The sequence below is a fragment of the Oncorhynchus tshawytscha genome, linkage group LG09, assembly GCF_018296145.1.
Source record: "Oncorhynchus tshawytscha isolate Ot180627B linkage group LG09, Otsh_v2.0, whole genome shotgun sequence".
In the NCBI taxonomy this organism is placed as follows: Eukaryota; Metazoa; Chordata; class Actinopteri; order Salmoniformes; family Salmonidae; genus Oncorhynchus; species Oncorhynchus tshawytscha.
Window position 1 is genome coordinate 32,030,817 of NC_056437.1, and position 24,276 is coordinate 32,055,092.

At 41.5% G+C, this 24,276-nt stretch overlaps 2 protein-coding genes across 7 annotated transcripts in view; both read left to right on the forward strand.

The window, feature by feature from the left end:
• The first annotated feature begins 6,558 nt into the window (after positions 1 to 6,558).
• On the forward strand, positions 6,559 to 10,062 carry LOC112259120 (arsenite methyltransferase-like). Its single transcript, XM_024433875.1, has 10 exons — positions 6,559 to 6,591; positions 6,703 to 6,833; positions 7,067 to 7,217; positions 7,330 to 7,466; positions 7,772 to 7,841; positions 8,381 to 8,462; positions 8,665 to 8,796; positions 9,035 to 9,177; positions 9,309 to 9,431; positions 9,851 to 10,062. The coding sequence occupies exons 1-10, from the start codon at positions 6,559 to 6,561 to the stop codon at positions 9,965 to 9,967; spliced, it is 1,119 nt and encodes a 372-aa protein (XP_024289643.1). The 3' UTR covers positions 9,968 to 10,062.
• Positions 10,063 to 10,497: 435 nt separating this feature from the next.
• LOC112257815 (ubiquitin carboxyl-terminal hydrolase 25) overlaps positions 10,498 to 24,276 on the forward strand; it is a 50,628-nt gene continuing 36,849 nt past the window's right edge. For 3 of the 6 annotated variants that reach the window (XM_024431681.2, XM_024431684.2, XM_024431683.2), the window contains exons 1-7: positions 10,498 to 10,708; positions 15,120 to 15,197; positions 16,195 to 16,396; positions 18,925 to 19,048; positions 19,274 to 19,436; positions 20,032 to 20,118; positions 21,622 to 21,759. In XM_024431681.2, coding sequence (XP_024287449.2) covers positions 10,667 to 10,708; positions 15,120 to 15,197; positions 16,195 to 16,396; positions 18,925 to 19,048; positions 19,274 to 19,436; positions 20,032 to 20,118; positions 21,622 to 21,759 — 834 coding nt within the window. In that variant the 5' untranslated portion in view covers positions 10,498 to 10,666. The remainder of the gene's footprint in view (positions 10,709 to 15,119; positions 15,198 to 16,194; positions 16,397 to 18,924; positions 19,049 to 19,273; positions 19,437 to 20,031; positions 20,119 to 21,621; positions 21,760 to 24,276) is intronic. The other 3 variants (XM_024431685.2, XM_024431686.2, XM_024431687.2) reach the window with 3 other exon arrangements.

Genomic DNA, 24,276 nt, shown 5'->3' on the forward strand with positions numbered 1-24,276 from the left:
AGGACACCTACACCACCTGATGTCACAGGAAGGCCAAAAAGTTCATCAAGAACAACAACTACCCGAGCGACTGCCTGTTCTTCCAGAAGGCGAGGTCAGTACATACTGGCTCAAATCTCTAGCCACTTTAATAATAAAATATTTGATGTAATAAATGTACTACTTGTCACTTTAAACAATGCCACTTTATATAACGTTTACATACCGTACATTACTCATCTCATATGTATATACTGTACTCTATACCATCTACTGCATCTTGCCTATGCCATTCGGTCATCGCTCATCCATATATTTATATGTACATATTCTTATTCATTCCTTTACACTTGTGTGTAAAAGGTAGTTGTGAAATTGTTACATTACTTGTTAGATATTACTGCATGGTCAGAACTAGAAGCGCAAGCATTTCACTACACTGGCATTAACATCTGCTAACCATGTGTATGTGAACAATAACATTTGATTTGATTTGATATCATGTGATAATCAAAACAAATCAACCAAGACCTCAGAAAAAAATTGTAGATCTCCACAATTCTTGTTCATCCTTGGGAGAAATTTCCAATGCCTGAAGGTACCACGTTCATCTGTACAAACAATAGCACACAAGTATAAAGACCATGGGACCTCGCAGTCATCATACTGCTCAGGAAGGAGAGACATTCTGTCTCCCAGAACAACAGCAAAGGACCTTGTGAAGATGCTGGAGAAAAAGGGTACAAAAGTATCTATATCCACAGTAAAACTAGTCCTATATCGACATAACCTGAAATGCCGCTCAGCAATGAAGAAGCCACTGCCCCAAAACCACCATAAAAAAGCCAGACTACAGTTTGCAACTGCACATGGGGACAAATATTGTACTTTTTGGAGAAATGTCCTCTGGTGAAACAAAAATAGAACTGTTTGGGCATAATGACCACCGTTATGTTTGGAGGGAAAAGGGGGAGGCTTGCAAGCCGAAGAACACCACCCCAACCGTGGAGCACGGAGGTGGCATTATCATGTTGTGGAGGTGCTTTGCTGCAGGAGGGACTGGTGCACTTCACAAAATAGATGCCATCATGAGGTAGGAAAATTACGTGGATGTATTGAAGCAACATTACAAGACATCAGACAGGAAGTTAAAGCTTGGTTGCAAATGGGTCTTCCAAATGGACAATGACCCCAAGCATACTTTCAAAGTTGTGGCAAAATGGCATCAGGACAACAAAGTCAAGGTATTGGAGTGGCCATTACAAAGCCCTGACCTCAATCCTATCGAAAATTTGTGGGCAGAATGAAAAAGTGTGCGCGAGAAATGAGGCCTACAAACCTGACACCAGCTCTGTCAGGATGAATGGGCCAAAATTCACCCAACATATTGTGGGAAGCTTGTGGAAGGCTACCCGAAACGTTTGACCCAGGTTAAACAATTTAAAGGCAATGCTACCAAATACTAATTGAGTGTATGTAAACTTCTGACCCACTAGGAATGTCATGAAAGAAATAAAAGCTGAAATAAATCATTTTCTCTACTATTATTCTGACATTTCACATAATTAAAATAAAGTGGTGATCCTAACTGACCTAAAACAGGGAATGTTTACTCGGATTAAATGTCAGGAATTGTGAAAAACTGAGCTGAAATGTATTTGGCTAAGGTGTATGTAAACTTCCGACTTCAACTGTACGTACCCCACCAGACATGCCATTATGGGTTTCTTCACTGTACCCAAACCAGAAAAACATTTAATGCGTCACTCAGTTATGTACAGAGCCATGTCATCAACCACTAGAGTTTACTTGGGAAAAAAAATCTAATTTATCTTTAAAAAATAGAAAAAAGCATCCCTCCTCTTTCTAAAGATCAAATTTAACTGTACTGCATATAAAAAATAATACTTTTTCATATATTATTAAGTTCTATGTGGACCCCAGGAAGAGTAGCTGCTGCATTTCCAGTAGCTAATGGGGATCCTAATAATCTAAATTAAACTGCATAAGGAACATTGGGGCTAGTTGTGGTCATATAGCTAGCTAGTCATGTGATGCACAGAATGGCAGCTTGCTAGCTCAATACATTTGGTTATCAAGATCAGAGGCATCATGCCAACAGGCGGCACAGGGGAACATGCCCCTCAGATTAGTCATGTTCATATATATATATATATATATATATATATATATATATATATATATATATATATATATATATATATATATATATATATATATATATATATTCAAAAAACAATTGGTTGTTGTTTCTCTGTAGCCACCTAGCAATTTTATGAACTTGGCTTTAGCTAGCCTAGATAGGTTTCCAGTCTCCCAACCACATAATCAGCTACAAAGAAGTCATTTCAGGCTATCAATCAAGTTAGAGTAGTTAGCTTGTCTAATGTTTGGTTGACTTTAGAAGAGCAAGAAATTGCTAAATGTACTGAATAAGATTCACATTCCTTTCAATATTTTACCCTGATTTTAGCATAGATGCAGAGAGGGTTGGCTAGATTCTTAACAAAATAATAATCACCAGTCAGGAGGATAAAGACAGCTAAAGACGTATGCTTAGATATGTAGAACAATAAACATATTTTTGTCATAGAATGAAGCATAATGATTATGGCTCTCGATAGCAGGAAATAAACAGTTTCAGGTGTTTGAAAAATGCTTTATTCTCCAACTACCCGACGGGGCCCCTCCGAACCATCTTTACATACAGTGGAGCAAAAAAGTATTTAGTCAGCCACCAATTGTGCAAGTTCTCCTGTCTGTCATAGTTGAAGTGTACCTATGATGAAAATTACAGGCCTCTCTCATCTTTTTAAGTGGGAGAACTTGCACAATTGGTGGCTGACTAAATACTTTTTTGCCCCACTGTAATTTGTGCCCCCTCTGATTTTTGGGATGCATGACACCCCTGATCAATTGAAACATATTTGAACAATGTAAAATCAAAGTAACTGATAGTGGAGATGTGGCTGAGGGAAGTGAGAGGAAAGAGATCCGCAGCCACATGCTCAGCCATCTACAGAGTCCGTGTTCACACCTTGCTAACGGGCTTGCTGCTAAATCACTATGCTGACGCATAAACAGCTACAGCAACTCTCGCCAATCCATCCAGTTGTTTTGTGCCCCGATAGAAGTGCAAAACAATCAATAATATATTTTAAAAGGGATCATTACTTTTTTATCCACGTTTGAAGGGTCAATTTCAATCAGGCACTGACGTTATCCACCTAAGAAGCATAGATAACCTAGAAACAGAATTGAAGCAGAAGTGCAAGCAAATAATTGACCTGTGAAAATTCTAAAGCTGTGAGCTTTTTCACGCTTTGACGTCACAATCAGAGTCAATCAGAAGCGTGAAAATAATCACAATAATACGGTTTTTCACATGGCATCCGACATTGGTAGCATTGTTCACTTGAAATTCTAAAGTTTGTCAAGGATCTGCAGATCTTTCCACTAATGAGGGTAATTCAAATGTACAAAAGTTCACAAAAGTTTGTTTAAAAAAAAAACTTTTATTGGGATGATGGTCATTGAAACTGTTGTTTTTATTTTCTGTCCTATTTTATCAAATCCTTTTGTTTACTCACATGGGGGCCATGCACTGCCAACACTTGTCTTTAGTTGTCATGGTGATTGTTCTAATGCATCCCCCCACAGATGTTCAGTTATCCCTGCTTATACTAGTATTTGATCTTTGAGCACATGGTTTGACCTGCCGTGTTATGTACTGTAAACACACACAACAACTCCCTATGGAGGAGTGCAATTTACATTTTATGGGTAATGTGACCTCCTTTGAAAGAGGTGTGTCAGGCGCTCCTTGTCCTGATGAGAACTTCACAATTAGAAGTAAAAGAGTGAAAAAAAGAGTAAACATACTAAGAAGCCTTAAAGCATTTTTTATTTGATACAATAGATTAGCTCTTTGAAATTAGATGGTTTTAATACTTCAATGAATGGATGAAATTTGAAAGTAAAGGTAAAACTTGAAGAGAACCAACATAAAATCAAATAAAAAATAGAATAAACTAACCGGGGGAGGAAAATCCTGTTCTTAGAGAAAGAGGTCACATTTGTTAATTTTCCTGCCCTAACCTGTTTCCCCAATGGGGCATTAGCTTTTGAAGATGTACCTCTTGTGAAGTCTGGAGCCTTAACGCCCAAAGGTCATAACCTCTGAACCTCCTCTCAGCCTGACCGCCCTCTGTCTCTTGGCAGCCCAGGATCAAGTGTTGCCCCGCAGCTGTGAGCTGGGCCCCCCTCAGCTTCACAATTCCATTCTTCAAAGGGCCTCCGTAAATATAACAACTGGCAGCATGATTTCAGTTCTTTCTTTTAATCACACCTGATAGCCTTTTGACCTTTGACTTTCTCTGCTCCCCAGACCTCTCTGTGGGTGAACATAAATGTTTTGGTAATTATTACATGTCATAAATGAGTAATTATCTTGATGTGTGGAATGGCGCTTTAAGATGATTTCCATGGTTCTAGTGATAGTTACAATTCAATAGGTTAATATAGAATGGACTGAAAATATGATGGTCTATTAGAGCTAATGGATAACTGTTCTGTTTACTAAGACACTGTTTACTGTGTCAAGGAAACCTGTCTCAAAGACGCACAGGGTTCACATTTATTCATTTATTTTTTATTATTTTTTTTGCAGCAAAAAAACAAGTGAAAGACAAAAATACAGATAAAAAATAAACAAATAAAACGGTTTGCAGGTGAGGTTGGATGCCCAAGGTCTTATATGAAAACCAAACCACAAAAAAAAACGATATACAATACATAAGTACACAAATTTAATTGATCAGTAATCACGAAGAAATATATGTTTGGTTTAAATGTGTGTGTGCCCTAAATTATTGACAAGGTAAAAAAAAAAACACATTTTGTATAGCTTGCATATTGATGGTCAAGTGAATACATGTAAACAGAGTGAGTGAAATATTAATGATCCCTCAGAGCGTCTCTCTGCAGTCAGAGCTTCAGTGCAGCAGCCTGCCTGCCTGTCCATTTGAGGGATCTTGGCTGACAATGAAAGAGCATGGCTGACGTCTGCAATGTCAGACAAGCACAAGGGTAAATGTTTTACAAACTGGCTGGGGAGAGCTAGTGGTGTCAATCTCCTGTCTGTTAATGTCTTCCTCCCAGGAAAGTACTCACATATAATCCTTTCCCCCACTATCCTTAAACAAAACCTTTTACTAATATTTATGCCCTTCGAGGTGAGTATACAGTATTCCTACAAAATGCCTAAAGATTTTTTTGGTTATTCGCAATTACCTAGGCCAAATTTCACACTGAGCAGTAAAGTTCAACATTGGCTAGAACTGAAACTGCACAGTTCTCAATTGTGACTATGTCCCCATTAGCCAAATCAAACAATTTAAAAAAAAAACAACAATGATTAAAATTGATTTGACCAATTTAACCCCATTTTCAATTCTCAAAGAACATTTTTTTAAAGAAACAGTTTAATTGTGATTGTCTGTGCAGTCCCACCACATATGATGACACTGTGGCCATGAACTTTCCAAGTAAACATTTCTCAAAAACCCCAGTCGAATGAGAAAGGGCAGTTCAGTGTCAGCTGGTCTTGCTTTGACCAGATTGAGATGTAAACTTTGTGCCAGTGGAGTCCAAGGGCCATTTAGGGGAAACATGCAACATTTAACTCTGTTGTTGACTGGTTTCTGACCTGCAGTTCCATGGGTTGAGGGGAGGGACAGAGGCTCAACATTACTTACTGCATCTGCATTCAGAGGGGATTTTGAGACATCTCCAACTCACATAGCTTGCATATTTATGTTATTATGCTTTGAACTGTGAAAGATGTGCAGTCAGAGATGACACAAACTCTGTGTGGGACATGAGGGGATAGAGGAAAACATTTGCTATACGTGACTCAAAAAACAATGTTCAGTACAGTACAAAGAATGTGCCTGGACAAGTGACAGGTAAAATCATAAAGAACACATTAAGGAATACATTCATGGAAAACATGAATACAACTGAAAAACAATTGTAGTTTGTTGCATGAAGTGGGGGTAAGTGAACTTGGCCTCAACAAATCGTCAAAATCTGGTACTATCAAGTTTGGATGGATTTTACAGGACATAGGCCTCTGCTGGATGCCCTTTTTCCAAACTCAGCTGGCTTTAACTAGACCAATCAGTTGTCATAAAATCAATACTCACCTTGCTCTTAGATCTCAATAAATGCAGAGAGGGGAAAGGGAACATCAACTGTGAAGCGATCTTTCTAGCCAGGTAAGCTCTGTCATTTCGGTCAGTCCTACTACCAGCTAAAACATTGTATGAAAAAATAATTATGTCAATTAAAATCAGCAGGGATTACAATAAATTCAAGGTGTGCTTACACCTTACACTAGTAGTATCTCTGTTACACAGTAATAGCAAATCCGCCCAACTGTCTTCTGGTATGTGAATGTTTCAGTGTGTGCAGCCTATCAGTTTTGTGTTTTGAACAAAAAATTGTTTGTTTTCTTGGCAACAATTGAAGTGAAACCAGCTATAATCAGCCTAAAACATGGAAACCTTGGAATACCATGAACTTGTTCAGGTATATATTTTCCCTCACTAGCATACTGTACTGTCATTTAACAGATTTTTGTCACTGTATCTGATGTCTGAATCATATTTATTTGAACTACTATAATCCTCCTCACTGTAGAGATACTATGGCTCTCGCCTGGAGATACATGGTAATCTAAAGACCAGTGCATCATGCATGTCACCATCCACCCCAATACCCCAGAGCACTTTTGATGCACTTCGACTAGTCCACCCCTCGGTCTGCAAAAAGTATGCTAAGTCTCTCTGGTTTATAACCCCATATTGATATATTGTTGTGTTCCTAATAATAAACATGTTGTAACTGATAACAGGCTAAATCAATAACATCTAATTCACTGTTTGTCTATGTGAAAAGCATCAATACTATATTTGCATTGCACCAGCATTGGTCACTCTCAGTAAGAATGCACCTTCAATGCATTAGTATCTACTATCATGGGTGCTACTGTGCTGTTCTGCAGATACTCTGGTTGTGGGCTGGTTGTTCCTGAGAAGCTACAGGGCTGTAAGGTGCTGGATCTGGGCAGTGGCTCTGGCAGAGACTGCTTCATTCTCAGTAAACTAGTGGGCCAGAGCGGTCATGTCATCGGCATTGACATGACAGCAGAACTGGTAGGCTTACCGTGCCGCACAATATATTTTGTGGGAATTCCCTACCTAATATCTTATCACAAATAAAACTGTGGAGCACAAGTGATTTTCATACTATGTATCCTAAACCCAGATCCTGGCATCACGCAAATATGTCCAGTACCACCAGCAGAAGTATGGCTACGAGAAGCCCAACACCATATTTGTGCAGGGTTACATAGAGAAACTGAATGAGACGGGAATACAGAGTGGTTCGCTGGATGTTCTGGTGTGAGTAAAGCTGTTCCTTCCTTCAACACCCTTAGGCTTGCTTTCTGCTGGGGATCTTTTCGAGTGAGTGTCTTACTGAAGAAAATCCCACACAACACATTTCCAATGACAATCCCTCCTCTCCATCTCCTTTGAGCTAATAGTCTGTTAAGGGAAAATGCCTTATCTATTTATTTATTCACTGATTGGTTCACAGATTGATTTATCAATTTGTTCCCTGATTGGTGACCTGATCGGTTCCCAAATACCCTGACTAACTGATGTCTCTGCCGTCTTCCTGCCTGTGTCTGTCTGTCTGTCTGTAGGTCAAACTGTGCCATGTGTCTGTGTCCTGACAAGAAGCCGGTTCTCAGGGAGGCTTTCAGAGTGCTCAAGGTAACCTTCACACTCTCTGGTGGTCAGCCAATACCTCAGCAGCATGCTGCATGCCTCACATAAATATATAAAATATTGATTAAGTAGCAATGCTGAAAATTGGAAACAAGACTATGTGATTTTAAAAGCTACTTGATTTACAAAGTGGCATCATTTTCATGAATCATTTGCTTTTCCTCATTTATCTTTTGTCGTATGTGAACCTATCGTTATGCAACACGCAGTGTGAAATCAGATACTCTATTGCCATCTGCTGATACTCTATTGCCATCTGCTGGAGAAACAATGAACTTTTCCTTATGAGGATGTGGTTTGATTTACCTTCACCTACAACATTGTAAAACATTTATTTTTGTAAAGATTAGCACCAAAATAAATGACCAAAATAAAATAATAAAACTATTCCCTCATAGTATATCACATGATCTTCATACAACAATATAGTATTTTGATTGTCTCTTGAGCCTTCTTGTCAGAACTCTGATAGGTTTTATAGATTGTAAAATGTTTAATTCATGTCAAATCCTATGTATTTACAGGAGGGTGGGGAACTTTACTTTTGTGACATATATTCCAGCAAGGCTGTTCCGGAACATTTGAAACAAGACCCAGTTCTGTGGGGTAAGAATGCTTGCTTTGTGACAGCTGACAGGGTTAAAAGTTGAATGTATGCTATCTGACAGGAATAATGATGTTGAGCCCATGCGAGACCGAATAACACACTGTTCTAGATACATTAAAATATCAACAACATAGCAGTGGAGGGGGGTTTGAGTTGGTTGGGAATTGTTAATCTAACGTCATGTTTTCTGTGTTGTGACAGGTGAAGGCTTGAGTGGTGCCCTCTACTGGCGAGACCTGATCTCTCTAGTGCACGAGGTGGGCTTTAGTACTCCATACCTTCTCACTGCAAGCCACATCATGGTCCACAATAGTGAGCTACAGAAGAAAGCAAGTAAGATGGCACATTAATGTCTGCCTCTCAATGATCTCATGAATAGGACAATGAGATGAAGGTAGACTTCAATGTCTAGCAAGGTTCAACAGTGCCGTTCTCTGTTACCATCTCTCTTGAGCATTATTCTGGAACATGATTGGGTGAGAACAAATTAATATATTGTTTAATTTCAACCACTTCCATTACCAACTATCAGATCAAAACATCTGTTTCTTTGTTTTCTTGTTCCCCACAGGTGGCATCACACACACCTCTGCAACTTACCGCCTCTTCAAGTTGCCCAAAAATAGAAAGCAGAGTGACGCAGTTGTGGCTTACAAAGGAACGGTCCCTGACCATCCCGACCTACTCAAGTTTGACATGTATCATTGTTTTGAGGTGTGTCCAAGTAATTTGTCACCAAACCTATTCCCCTATTAAAAAGCTGGCAAGTATTCCTCTTCTCCCTTTCTGGACCTGCGTTGTGCCTCTGAAGAGCTGTGTTTTGTGTTTCTGCTTGATCCCTACAGACAGACATAGAGGTAACCGTGGATGCAGAAATGGCAGCCGTGCTTCAGCATTCCCGATTCTCCTCTGACTTCTCCATCCAAAGCTCAGACAAACCTGCACCAAGCCCTAAATGTTCCCCTCAGGTAAACCCTCTAGTATATTTCCTCTGGGCTATCCAGAAACCATCATGCATTTGTATATTTTTCTACCATACATATAGACCATAACAATATGTGCTACATTACATGAAGAGAAAGAAAGAGAAATTCTAGTCAGCAATTCTTATCATTGTAATTAATAAATCCTCATAAGTTGATCCTATGGTCATGTATCTGGCAGGGCTACATGTTCTCTGTTATGTAGAAGTACAGCACTTTCAGCACCTTCATCCCACTCAGGTCACAGCATCACTCTGAGCAGGAGGAGGAGGCTTACCACACAGCTCAGCCCACTCAGTGTCTCAAAAGCCCTACTGTTCGAATAGATAGCTATATGCAGTAGTCTGCAAGCACCAGTAGCTAATTCTCTTTCTCTCTCCTCTCCTTTGTGATGTGCTTTTCAGAGCTGCCACCTTAATAACCCATTCCTACTTGCTGATAACCTCAAACTTCATTCAAAGCCCTCCACCAAGATTGGGAACACTGAAGAACCAGTGGAAAAGTATGACACTACCAACTGAAGGGAGATACTATTTTCTTCATGAAAATGAATATAATAAACATGTTACATGATTTTGTTAATTACATTTTTGTGTGATTTGCAAATATATTTAATGTGGGCTCTGTTTAATTGTTAATACATTGCTATTAGAAATTGACTGAGCTGGTCCCTAAACTTACACCACACATTTAAGGCATTAAAGTGTAATCTAGAAAATACACACATTGTATCAAGGCTGTCTTTCTCTCTTTGGGAAAAATAGTTATTATATTATATAACCCACATTATTACCCTTATTCATAGTCATTGGTAATCACACAAGACACAAATATGTTCAAACCTTTAATAGTGAAGCTGACATGTTATTAAACTAAATACAAACCGTTGGTTTTAAATAATTGGTTTCGTATAGGAAGAAATGAAAAGGGAAAGTATGCAAGAATACAGAACTGAAAGTTGTTCATTACGTAATTCTAAAACTAGATCAGTGACGTAAATGCAGTCCAACAAGGCCATACTAATCGAGAACAGAAAAGCGATCGCTTGCCAGCTGCATTTATTTTTCCTCCATGCCTGCATTTCCCATGGCGCCCGCTATCGTGTTGGTTAACTGGGGGACATATTAACTGTTATTTCATTTAACTTGGAAATAACCTGATATTTTTAAAATATTTTTTTACCTTTGTTGAAACTATTTCCGTTTAATTCTCAACCGGCCATGACCGTGGAGCAGAATGTCCTCCAACAGCATTCTCAGAAGGTAGGTGCATCGTAGTGGCAATGTTTTCCTTCTCCGCCTGGTTGCTAGCTAGCACAACTGCCAGAGAAAGTTAGCTTGATGTTTGTTCCCAAGTGTGGCGTCAGATCCTTTGATAATTTCTCAATCGATTGTACAGTCCCTGAAAGTATTTACAAACAACATGCATCGTTAAATAATCCCATTGCCTTGTCAAAGAAATCACGAAGGCAGATCGGTATCCAACTACAGTAGCTAATTAGGTATCTAGACCTATCTACATTGTCAGCAAGTTAGCTAGCGCGTTATCTTGCTAACGTTACAGCTAGCCCCGCTAACATAAGTTTACCAACAGTGACACGCCTATGAGGGCAACCGGCTAGCTAGCTGGGTAACTAGCTAATGTCGTCAATTCAGCATTACAAGCTGGTCGTTACTGGGTGGCCAAATGTTAGCTACCTCAAGTTCAGACAGTCTTTGCCCTGTGATCATCTGTCGTCAGATGCTAGCAGCTACCGTCAAATGTAGCTATATTGTTAGCTAGCTAGTCAGCTAAGGAGTCAGAAGCGTTAGAAGTAATTTACAGTTATTGACTGTTGAGGGGTTATAATAGCAAGTCACTATTGCTTTCAACATGCAAGCAAGACACTTGACCCAGGCTGTGTGCTTGGTCTGGTTTGCTAACGTTACTGAAATTACTGTTGGGATATGTTTGTTTACGTGCAGTGACTGCCAGGCAGCCAGGAGTGACAACGATGAGTGAATGCAACTGCATTACTGCAAGCTTGCTGGGTGTGGGTTGGTTAGTTTGACAGGTTACGTTAAAGAACATATTTGATAAATACGTATCTAGTACAACTATGCAGATATGCATAATTGATTGTGTTTTGATTGTAAGATGGAAAAACATTGGTCACATTACACCTTATCTCTTATTTGTTAATTGGATTTGGAAGAGGAGGTGCAACAACATTACTTCTTAATTTTAGTTAATTATTAGAGGGCAGAATGAGCAATAGGTTGTTAACCAATATTAACTATATGAAGCAAATGATCTAGCCTAGTACTAGTGAGCTGGCTGCTGACAGCATAGCCCTCACACCATAGCAGCTGGTTACGTAACTCAACTCTTTTTAGGTAAGGTAGCTAGCTACCTACCAGCAGTATTACACTGTCATGGGATTTGTCTGAGGGTGTTACCATCCCTCAGATTACCATCCAGCACCACATCCTTTGATCAGTGTTGATGGTGACATGATTTGGCAACATGTTTAGATTCTACTCTTTATTGACTTAGTTCAGAACAGCAGGAGGTTTATCATCATCGTGTTATTGGACTATATACGGCTATTTATATTGCTACCCTGTGAAGTTGCAATACACCTAGGTAGTGACACACAGTTAGCATTCAAAACAGTATATTGCCTTCATGCCTGGTTGCATGTAGGCTTAAATTCACTCACATTGGATACGAGATAAGATTAGCATTCCTGAAACATTATTTTGTTGAAATAAAATGTTCTCTGAGAAATTAAGCAAATTGATTGCAAACAAATGGACTGCATTCATATAATCTTCAGTAACAATAGTACCTAATAAATTCGCTTAATTTCTCAGAGAGAGAAAATTATATTTTGACAAAATAATGTTTCAGTAATGCTGATCTTATCTGTTTCTAACTGCAGAAATGATTTCAGAACAATCGAGGAGATGGTGGATGTCAATCCTCTTTCTTGTGCTTTTTGAGGTGGCATGACTAAAGGCTACTCCTGTAAACTCATTGGTCTTGTAACACTTAGGAATGCTCATTCCTGTAAGGCTCGCTGTGCTCGTGTCAATCACTGACCTCATGGTAAGGAGAGACTTTGTGCAACAGACAGACAGACGCTCTAGACTTGCCACATGAGGATGAGTCGAGGTGTGTTCCAGGCAACTGGAAGCTGGTAGCCTAGTGGTTAGAGCGTTGGGCCAGTAACCGAAATGTTGCAAGATCAAATCCCCAAGCTGACAAGGTGAAAATCTGTCGTTCTGCCCCTGAACAAGGCAGTTAACCCCCACTGTTCCTCGGCCGTCATTGAAAATAATAAGAATTTGTTCTTTAATAACCGACTTGCCTAATTAAATAAAGGTAAAATTAAATCAAATATAAGAAGGCCTGACCCCTCTCACCCACGGTCACATTCTGCCTGCTTGTAGCTAGCCTATATAATGTGTTCATAAACGTGACCAAATTAAAATGCACTTTCTACAAGACAGTGGTTTGTTATTCACAACGCAAGACGGAGTGCCTGGATACAGCCCTTAGCCGTGGTATATAGGCCATATACCACTAACCCTCGAGGTGCCTTATTGCTTTAATAAACCGGTTGCAACACAGTAATGCAAGGAACCACAAATCTAAATTGAAAATGTTGCTTTAATAAGTCAATTCATAAATGCACTTTGCCTGAAGTAGTACGGACAAAATTCTTAACCACATGCTAGCTAGCAAGCTTACATTAAATGTATGCCAACACCAAGCATTAGCGCCACTTCTAGAGTGACTAACACTCACCAATTATTTATTCATGTTGATCTGAATGTTTCCATTTATTGTGCACAAATTAAATAAATTGTCCCATGTTATTGTTTGTTGGCTCCGCTGGAAATTGATGCCGTTCTTTTAGCTGGGGAAGATGCTGCTGTGTAGTGCTCCACCGCTTCCAGATTTGGCATCCAGTAACTTTGAAGCAAGGTTTAGAATCTGTGTCCACTGACATACATTATTTCTCGTGCCTCTAGTCCGGTATCCGACAGTTTCTGGATCATGGTGGTTCGGAGGCAGTGGTTGTTAAATCTGCGACCTGCCAGCTGTTTTGAAGATCTTTGGCAACATTGTTACGAGGATATTCACACCCATCGGCTCTTTTGTGTACCTGAAACGTAAGACAACATAACCTTAGCTAATAGTTAGGTCTACATAGAGACTGGTTATATTGCCAGGATACATTAGAATGATTTAGCTAGCTAGCTAACAGTGAACCATAAAAATCCTGTAGAATGAGGTTCCGCTCCGTTTTTGATGTATTCCCAAACTCACAATGTATCCATTTTTCTTCACAACAGTCAGTGATGCAGGTAAGTGCCCACTTTGTTTATTTCACAATGTTCGTTTCGGATTCTTTCAAGTTCAATTAAACTCACATTTTCTACACCGGCATGTCAAGCTATTGTTGATGTAGCCATTTTATCAAGGTGAAAAGGCGCAATGATATCAAGCTGAAAAGACAAACCTCATGGTATACGGTGTCACATACACACGGCTAAATGCTGTTTTAGCCAATCAGCATCCAGTATCCAAACTACCTAGTTTATGATTAGAATTAAGAGACACCCAATAATAGTGAGATTCTTTTGAATTACAGTATGGGGTGGATTGTGTTTGTTTGGCTCAAAGAGAACTTGGCCTAGCAGCTGTCTCTGGGTTTGACTCACTGTCCTAAGAGCACTGCCTAGTAGTGTTTACTGCCTAGCCTGCATGGGAGCTGGGCCAGAGAGAGAGAGAGAGAGCGACTGAGACTGAGATGGAGGACTTGGTTGGTGTGTTGTTTATGTTCAGTTACTCTAACAGAGGTGTGAACTGTGTTTTCCCTCTCTCGTGGCCCTGTGAAACACAGGTGCCCCAGGCAGGACCAGAGTGAAACTCTTTAACTTTTAACCCCCTGTGAAATATCTGGAGCTAGTTGCTAAGGAGCTGCTACACAGTGGACACAAGTGGAGAACTAGTACACACTACGCACCCATATATATTTTTACTCAAACATGGGCCGTCCATGATGACATCTTTGCAGCACAACAGCCACTTTTAACAGTGTAGGGCCTACTTACTGTACAACCCTCTATGGCTACGATCCTAGGACCTAGAATAGTGGCCTGAGCCTCAGGCCCTGGCAGTAAGTGTTCTCCATCATTGTTTGGAGCGTTGGAGTGCACTTGGGCAGTGTGTGTAATGCACTGACTCATTGTTTAGTGGACACAGCCATTGTGTGGTGGTAAGCCCTTGCATCCCAGCTGGGGTTGACATGCAACAGTTACAGTAGGGCAGATATGAGTGCACAGTGCAGTCTCATCCTCTCCACTAGCTAAAGCCTAACTGTCTGGTGTTTAGAGAAACGGTCAGGGGTCCAGATAAGGCCTGCATGGATTCGGTTAAACATTGTAGTCAACTTGCAATGCAACACCCTCTGCAGCCTAGCGAGCTTGGTTCACTTATGATTCAGTCAGACATTATGTGTTCCTGCTGATGTGTAGTGTAGTTAGTGAAGTGATGGAGAGTGATGTGTGTCCTGTCCTGTTATGTCCTCTTCTCGCTTTCTATGAATCTCTCTGCCTCCTCCCCCCAACATCTCTGACTGCCTGTTTCTCTGATGATGTGTGCGTCTTTCGCTCCTGACAGCACCAGCAGACTCTACTGAACCAGCTGAGGGAGGTCACAGGCACCACAGACGTCCAGCTGCTCCAGCAGGCCCTGCAGGTAACACGCACACAAGGCCCTGCGGTACGGATGCAGTGATCTTGTTAGATTTCTCAATTTACAATGTCCGAGTGTTGATCAAGCTGTTGTATTTAGTCTGTAGTGCTGAATGATTTAACTAAAATGTGTTGGTTGTTTAGTAACTGGAAAAAACAAATTACTCGAATTCCATTTAGTTTTTAGTTTTTTTGTGAGCCGAACATGCTGTTTCTTAGAGATAAATCAAATCATTCACGAGAGAAGTCAAGAACTATGGGACACTAGGCTGAAAGGAGTTGTAGTTTTCATTTAGCAAATATCCAACCTAGTTCAGCACAGAAACGTGGTAATTAACTACTTAACTTTTTTCAGGCTCGGACAAAGTGACAGATTAGAGGGGAATAGGCAAAGCGAGTGGTTTCTCTGTCCAAAATAAGCCCAATGAGTTTATATTTGCTTAATTTGGACCTAAGTTTGTCTCCTTCCTTTTGGACGACTCCCCCCATTGGTAGGGCGGAGACATTCTATACAGATCTCTGGACGGATACACTTTTACGCCTGCTACCTTAGGCTAAATCGTACAGTCATTGGGCTAGATGCATACAGACCGCATAGACCGCAACGAGAGGGATCAAGACAGTTTGTGAAAGTATGCCTTATCTACTTTGAAGAACTAGTCAAATGATTTAATCAGACAGCTCTGCAGCATACTTAGGCATATAGCTAAAAGGATGACTGTACAATATGGGGAGCACATAGATACCATTATATGGTCTGGCTGACTGACTGATACAGCCAGACCATATAGCGGATATTGGTTTTCAGGGATGCATTTCAAAATGGTTTGACACAATTTGAAATGTTACCAATTTTATGTTCTGAAATCTCTAGTGGGAGTTCTGGAAATTGCTTATTTTCACCCAATTCATCAGCTTTATTGATCTCCCAGAGTAAGTGTTGACAGTCTACATCTAAACCAGTCTCTGACAGTAGAGCTCTAACCCTGCTATCCCTGCAGGTCAGTAATGGAGACCTGGCGGAGGCGGTGGCCTTTCTGACAGAGAAGAATGCCAAGGTGCCCCAGCAGGATGAGGCTACCTACTACCAGACCACCCAGGTGGGCAACGACAGATACATCAGCGTGGGCAGCCAGGCAGACACTAGTGAGTACTTACCTCACCCAGCACTGCCCGGGGCAGTCCCTAGCCAGGGAGATACCAGTGAGTACCACTACCTACCTCATCTCCGGTGTGTGCATAAGAAAAAAATCTGTAGGCCTCAAACCCATTATATACAATGCATTCGGAAAGTATTCAGACCCCTTGACTTTTTCCACATTTTGTTATGTTACAGCCTTATTCTTAAGGGATTTTTTTTTAAATCCATTTATCAATCTACATACGATACCTGTTAACAACAAAGCAAAAACAGTTTATTTGAATTTTTTGCAAATTAATACAAAATAAAAAAACACATTTACATAAGTATTCAGACCCTTTACTCAGTACTTTGTTGAAGCGACTTTGGCAGCAATTACAGCCTTGAGTCTTCTTGGGTATGACGCTACAAGCTTGGCACACCACAGGTGAACCTTCCAACAGTCTGAGTTCCTGAGCGCTCTGGAGCAGGTTTTCATCAAGGATCTCTCTACTTTTCTCCGTTCATCTTACCCTCCATCCTGACTAGTCTCCCAGTCCCTGCCACTGAAAAACATCCCTACAGGATGATGCTGCCACCACCATGCTTCACCGTGAGGATGGTGCCAGGTTTCCTCCAGACATGACACTTGGCCCAAAGAATTCAATATTGGTTTCATCAGACCAGAGAATCTTGTTTCTTATGGTCTGAGTCCTTTAAGGTGCCTTTTTAGCGAACTCCAGAGTGACCATCAGGTTCTTTGTCACCTCCCTGACCAAGGCCCTTCTCCCCCGACTGCTCAGTTTGGCCGGGCAGCTAGTTCTAGGGAGAATCTTGGTGGTTCCAAACTTCTTCCATTTTAAGAGTGATGGAGGCCAGTGTGTTCTTGGGGACCGTCAATGCTTCAGACATTTTTTGGTACCCTTCACCAGATCTGTGCCTCGACACAATACCTGTCTCGGTGCTCTGTGGACAATTCCTTCGACCTCAGTGCATATCAGAGCCAAATCCAAGCCATGTCTCTGGGACTTATAGACCGGTGTGTGCCTTTCCAAATCAATCAATTGAATTGTAGAAGCCACTCAAGCATGATCAATGGAAACAGGATGTACCTGAGCTCACTTTCGAGTCTCCTTGCAAAGGGTCTGAATACTTATGTAAGGTAACTAATTTTTGTTTGTGTGCAAACATTTATAAAAACCTGAGTTCACTGTGTTTTTATGGGGTATTGTGATGTTTGATGAGGATTTTTTATTTTATTTAATACATTTTATAATAAGGCTGTAACATAACAATGTGGAAAAAGTAGAGGCTTCTGAATTCTTTCTGAATGCACTATGTGAATGATTAACATTACTGTCTCCCCTAATTTATATTTGATCATATTTTGCAAATCTTTCCCATTTAGTTTCCTATTGAAGCTCGAAGTAAGCACTTAGCATTGTATAAAGGTCTGTGGGATGGCTTTTAGTAGGATGCCTCCTGGTTCTCATGTGAGACAAGGGGTTACTTTGTTGAAATTAAGTGATGTCATCTCTGTGGAATTTTCTGAGATGGGCACGAGAAGTCCTGCCTTTACTGCAGAGGCATATCCTTCTCTGTTTGGGAACACCATATCCTTCTCTGTTTGGGAACACCATATCCTTCTCTGTTCGGGAACACCATATCCTTCTCTGTTCGGGAACACCATATCCTTCTCTGTTCGGGAACACCATATCCTTCTCTGTTCGGGAACACCATATCCTTCTCTGTTCGGGAACACCATATCCTTCTCTGTTCGGGAACACCATATCCTTCTCTGTTCGGGAACACCATATCCTTCTCTGTTCGGGAACACCATATCCTTCTCTGTTCGGGAACACCATATCCTTCTCTGTTCGGGAACACCGGAGAACACCATATCCTGATACGCCCCTTTTGACTTTCATGCAGGAATGGCCTGATTAATGAACTTACTCACTCCTTTGGATATGTGTCAAATAAGGAAAACAACCTATAACAGGGGTGTCAAACTCCTTCCATGGAGGGCAGAGTGTCTGTAGGTTTTTGTTTTTTGTTTCAGTTAATAGCTAGACAACCAGGTGAGGGGAGTTCCTTACTAATTAGTGACCTTAAATCATCAATCGAGTATGAGGGTGGAGCGAAAACCAGCAGACACTCGGCCCTCTGTGGAATGAGTTTGACACGTGACCTATAATTTAACCCAGTCAATAGAATTGAGAGTTGTCTGAGAGGAGGGGAGAACCTTTTGCTCTATTTACTACTGTGATGATGACTCACCTTAGTCTTTTTATAGGTTTGTTTAATATTATAGGCTACTGCACCAAATTTTAAGCTCTCCTCTTTGTGGTCTTTTAAGCTGGGCTAAAAAAAAAGGATATTGTCTGTCTGCCCTTTCCTGTCTGTGAAACACCGCAGCATGACTGGGATTATAAAATCAGTAAGGGTGGGATTTGAACTTGGAGTACTTAACTTTAAGTGTAAATCGTGCATTGATGTCAGGGGAAGATTGGTGTGAAAAACTTGAGTTATGTTATGAAGAAGGTCTAAGTAATGTAAGTATGTATATGTGTGTATGTAAGTAAGAAGTTGTACGTATGTGTTGCTTTAGACGTGATTGACCTGACTGGTGATGATAAGGATGACCTCCAGAGGGCTATCGCTCTCAGCCTGGAGGAGTCCAGCCGGGCCTTCAGGGAGACTGGCATCACCGACGAGGAGCAAGCCATCAGCAGGTACACCACCGTCATGCCATCAGCTGGGCTAAGGGGAGAGGAGGAGCATTCAGGGAGTTGGAGTGTTTGAGTGGAAAAATGTCAATGATCTGCGCATTTGAGGGGATCAGACTGAGCAAGTCGCTGTGCAGTTTCGCTAATGTGCTTTATTCATGTTAGGGCTTTGAAATAATAAAATATCCTTTTGATGAAAGTGCTTTCTTTAACTTGTTGTACTCTTTGCAGAGTTCTGGAGGCCAGCATAGCGGAGAACAAGGCGAGCCTGAAGCGGACACACACGGAGGTGTGGAGTGACTCGCCCAACCCTCACGACAGGAAAAGGATGGAGAACTGCCCCGTCGGGCTCAAGAACGTGGGCAACACCTGCTGGTTCAGCGCCGTCATCCAGGTGGGGATAAACACACACCCTCCATTTTGACTCTGCTAAACATCCTAAATCAATGTAATGTATTCAATATAGGCCTTGACATATATGTAGAGCTCTTTCTAGAGAGACTTGGAAAGAGTAGCCCTCCCCATCATACGGTATGGATTACGTTGTTAATGTATAGACCCCCTAGTAGAGGGTAAAGTGAGCTGAAATATTCTGAATGAACACTGGATACACTGTCACATGGTCCCTGTCTGCCTGTGTTTGGTCTCTAACCACAATTAGAGATTCAATGAAAGCAGGTGATAAAATGAAGTGACAACTCCACTAATCATTCTCCTTTACTAATTATTTAATATTTTTTACAAAAGATATGGAAGTTTGGTTCGTAACTTGGAACGCTAACATTCTTCTTTAATCCATCATACCCATACAGCATTCCAGCTAGCAGCAACAGTGTGATAACATCCATAGTGTAAAACAGCTGTTGACTACCTCACTGAACAGCAACATGCATGCTCTCTTTTGATAGTGCACAAATGTTTAGTGCTGGTTCAAAGTGAAATTAATGTTATTCAAGAAAGCTGACTGGTTTCTATCTGTTTGTTTCTAGTCTCTGTTCAACCTACTGGAGTTCCAGAGGCTGGTGCTGTATTACTCTCCTCCTGCCAGAGTCCAGGACCTGCCTCGCAACCAGAAGGTGAACCACCTATCGTCCTCCACTCACCCAGACAACTCATATCAACTCTCAGCAGTGAAGCTTAGGTCAAATCCCCCGGACCAATACGCTACAGAGATAGTGGCACTGAAAAACTCCCCTTCTGTTAGGAACATATGTTAAACCCTATAGGCGATAGCTGGGGAAAGGTCTGGTTAGCTCTCTCCTGACTTTGAGATCTATGGCCCTCAGCTGGACAGCTATCATTCCTGTTAGCCTCTGAGCTGGGCAGTGGCCCTCTGAAGAGAGGCTCGACTCTCTGGGTTGTAAATACCCTCACTGTGCAACATCTCTATTTGGTTGCAGCATGATCTGATTTCCCCTCAGGTTCCAGTGGTTCACGCTCCCCCTGACTGCCCTGTCTATTTAGCACCCCCCCTCTCTCTGTAGCAGCTGCAGTCTTTTCCTCATTGGTTTCCACATCTGCGATCTTATCTGCACAGCACGTTGCTCCCACCCGCTTCCCATGGAGCACGCCATAGGGTTAGTGGTTAGCACACATCCACTAATCTGGGATAAGCCTCTGCTGCTGTTGCCATATAGCGACAGTCTAAACAATTTGCGCATTATGCCCGAAATCTTGATGTTTTTGTTTGTCATGGTCTTCGGGGCAGGTTTTTTTTCATGCTGTTCGTGCAAAAAAAACCTTTGGAGGCAAGTCGAAGTAGCCAACGTCTACCCTCCTTCTTCGGTGATCGGTCAACAGTACTACTCCTAGTAGGAGTGGAACATTAAGTGTTTGTTTTCATTCAAAGAGAGAAGACTAGTTTTCCTGCACATTTTTTGACTTGAGAAATTCAGACTATTTTGAGGAAGAGTTTCTGGCTATGTTGTTGCTACGGTGTCTCGAGGGGCAAATGCTAATATTGACCCTTTTTTAAAATAGTTTTTCAACAGAAGGGCTCCCATACTCATTCATTTTAGGGCTTGGACCCTAACCTGTCATCAATAGCCTTGAGCACCGAGAGAACCTTGCTTTAGTTCTTTTAATCTGCTCTTTTCTGTCAACAAGGCTCGACTTCGAAGCAAGGCTTTGCTCTTTGCTTTTAACATCTACCATAGGCTTAGTGTGTAATTTATAACTCATTGATTCATTGCCAGTAGTTGTGGTGCAGCCATCCAGTCAGTGTCCTACTGTATATAGCGCAGTGGAGGACACCCTCTGGTTGTCACATCTCGCACCAGCTCAGATTTACTGGGTCAGCTAAGCATCGCTAGGATCCAACAGAAAAACACATTCTCTCGCATAAACTGAGAATATACCCGTTCTTCATATTTTGATAGGCACATTACCACCATCATAAAGCACTGAATGTGATAGTATTAATAGTATTACTTCTCAATGCAGTCTCTACGGTCTGAAAGATGGTTAACATTAACTGGAATATGACTGTGATTTGGAAACCATTATTCCCTTACTCTAGAAGGCGAGTTGTCATGGTAACTAACGTCCCTGTGCGTGTTGTTCCTGTTGTCGTTCCTTAGGAGCACAGGAACCTGCCCTTCATGCAGGAGCTGAGAAACCTTTTCTCACTCATGGTGGGTTCTAAGAGGAAGTACGTGGACCCATCGCGTGCTGTGGAGATCCTCAAGGACGCCTTCAAGTCCAGCGAGTCTCAGCAGGTAAACCTCCTAGCTATCACTCTACCCTTCAAATGTATTTATAATGCCTTTTTTTACATAAACAGTTGTCACAAAGTGCTTTACAGTAACCCAGCCTAGACCCCTCAAAATGCAAGCAACAGCACAGTGGCAAGACAAAATTATTTATGAAGCCAGCTATGCCATGCATAGTCATCCAGACATCTAGTGTGATCAAATTCTGTGTATTATTTGATCCAGCAAGTGTAACTATGGGGTACATGGACAGGGCTACAGGGGCTTGCTGTAAAATAAATGTCTGACTGGAGCAAATGCTCTTATTGAGCAATCAATTTAATGTGATTATTCTACTCCAGTAGAACCATGTCTAATGTACACTACATTACCAAAAGTATGTGGACACCTGCTCTTCGAACATCTCATTCCAAAATCATGGGCATTAACATGGACGGCAGGGGCGGCAGGGTAGCCTAGTGGTTAGAGTGTTGGACTAGTAACCGAAAGGTTGCAAGTTCAAATCCCCGAGCTGACAAGGTACAAATCTATTGTTCGGCCCCTGAACAGGCAGTTAACCCACTGTTCCTAGGCCATCATTGAAAATAAGAATTTGTTCTTAACTGACTTGCCTAGTAAAATAAAGGTAAAAAAAAAATGAGTTAATGATATAACTTTCCACTAGCTGTTGAAATATTGCTGTGGGGACTTGCTTCCATTCAACCACAAGCAGTTGGAGTTCCAATTCATCCCAAAGGTGTTCAATGGGGTTGAGGTCAGGGCTCTGTGCAGGCCAGCAAAGTTCTTCCACACCGATCTCGACAAACCATTGGACTTCACTTTGTGCACGGGGGCATTGTCATGCTGAAACAGGAAGGAGCCTTCCCCAAACTGCTGCCACAAATCTGGAAACACATTATTGTCTAGAATTCCATTGTATACTGTAGCATTAAGATTTCCCTTCACTGGAACTAAGGGGCCTATCCTGAAACCATGAAAATTTAAAAAACAGATCATTATTCCTCCATCAAAATTTACAGTTGGCACTATGCATTGGTGCAGGTTCTCCTGACATCCACCAAACCCAGATTTGTCATCACACTGCCCTGTGGTGAAGTGTGATTGATCACTCTAGAGAACGTGCTTCCACTGCTCCAGAGTCCAATAGTGGCAAGCTTTACACCACTTTAGCCAACACTTGGCATTGCACATAGTTATCTTAGGCAGCTGCTCGTTCATGGAAACCCATTTCATGAAGCTACTGACGAACAGTTCTTGTGCTGAAGTTGCTTCCAGAGGCAGTTTGGAACTCTGTAGTGAGTGTGGTTGCAACACACTTCAGCAGTCCTGTTCTGTGAGCTTGTGTGGTCTACCACTTCGCAACTGAGACGTTGTTGCTCCTAGACGTTTCCACTTCACAATAACAGCACTTACAGTTGACCGGGGCAGCTCTAGCAGGGCAGACATCTGACCAACTAAATTGTTGTGAAGATGGCATTCTATGACCGTGCCATGTTGAATGTCACTGAGCTCTTCAGAAAGGCCATTCTACTGCCATTTGGTGGGTGGGTGCTAGGTCAGCTTGAGTATTGCCGATTGTGGCTTCTATCAACTGCCAATGCTTGTCTTTGGAGATTGCATGGCTGTGTGCTTGATTTTATACACCTGTCAGCAAAGGGTGTGGCTGAAATAGCCAAATCCACTCATTTGAAGGGGTGTCCACTTACTTTGTGTATATCAGATATGTATGTCTTTTTTTTTAAGCGACCAAGATACCGTTGTTTTGTCAGTTGGTAAATGCATGATTAGAATTCTCTCCTACCTTCCCATTGTCCCTTGTCTCTTTGGCAGAGGACTGACCCCTCCCTTAACTATTTGGCTGAGTCAGCAAGGGTAACAAGGCCCAGTGGAAGTTGGAACACCAGGCCCTCCCCTGTCCCCCTGACACCATCAACCACGCTTGTCTATAATGTTAATCCCTAGACCACGATTAGCTCCTTTATGCTAATATGCTGCAATGTAATGGTAATATGACACAGTCCCAAAACTGTTCAGTGTCTGCCCCCCAAAACCTGGTAATGATGAGCTAATGTTTCTGTTAAGGTCCTGTGAGGTCGGCCATCTGACCACTGTACTCATCAGTAATGTCTGCAGTACGCTCTGCTCTTGCCCCTTCGTGTGTCTGGGGTTAGAGAAGCGTTGACCCCAATCAGAGGGCGCAATGGACGTCTGTAAAGGATCCTCTGGGCTGTTGGTTGCTTTTGAAGCCTAACGATTAGATTTGACCCAACTGGGGGGATATAAATCGACTTTAGCAATTCATGAGTCTCTCAGTATAATCCCACTTACCTCCTTTCCATGTTTTAAACCTTGGCTAAATTCTCCAGGTCTAGGAGTTCTAGGCCTATTATATTCTACAGTGATTTTAAGTGATTGGACCTGTGCTGCTGGGCATAGTTGGAGCCTGTGTAAACTCTTCACTCCTCACAGTTGCCCTTAAAGCATTGTTCTAATTGTCCAGTCTCTCTATGTTGTGCCCTGAAA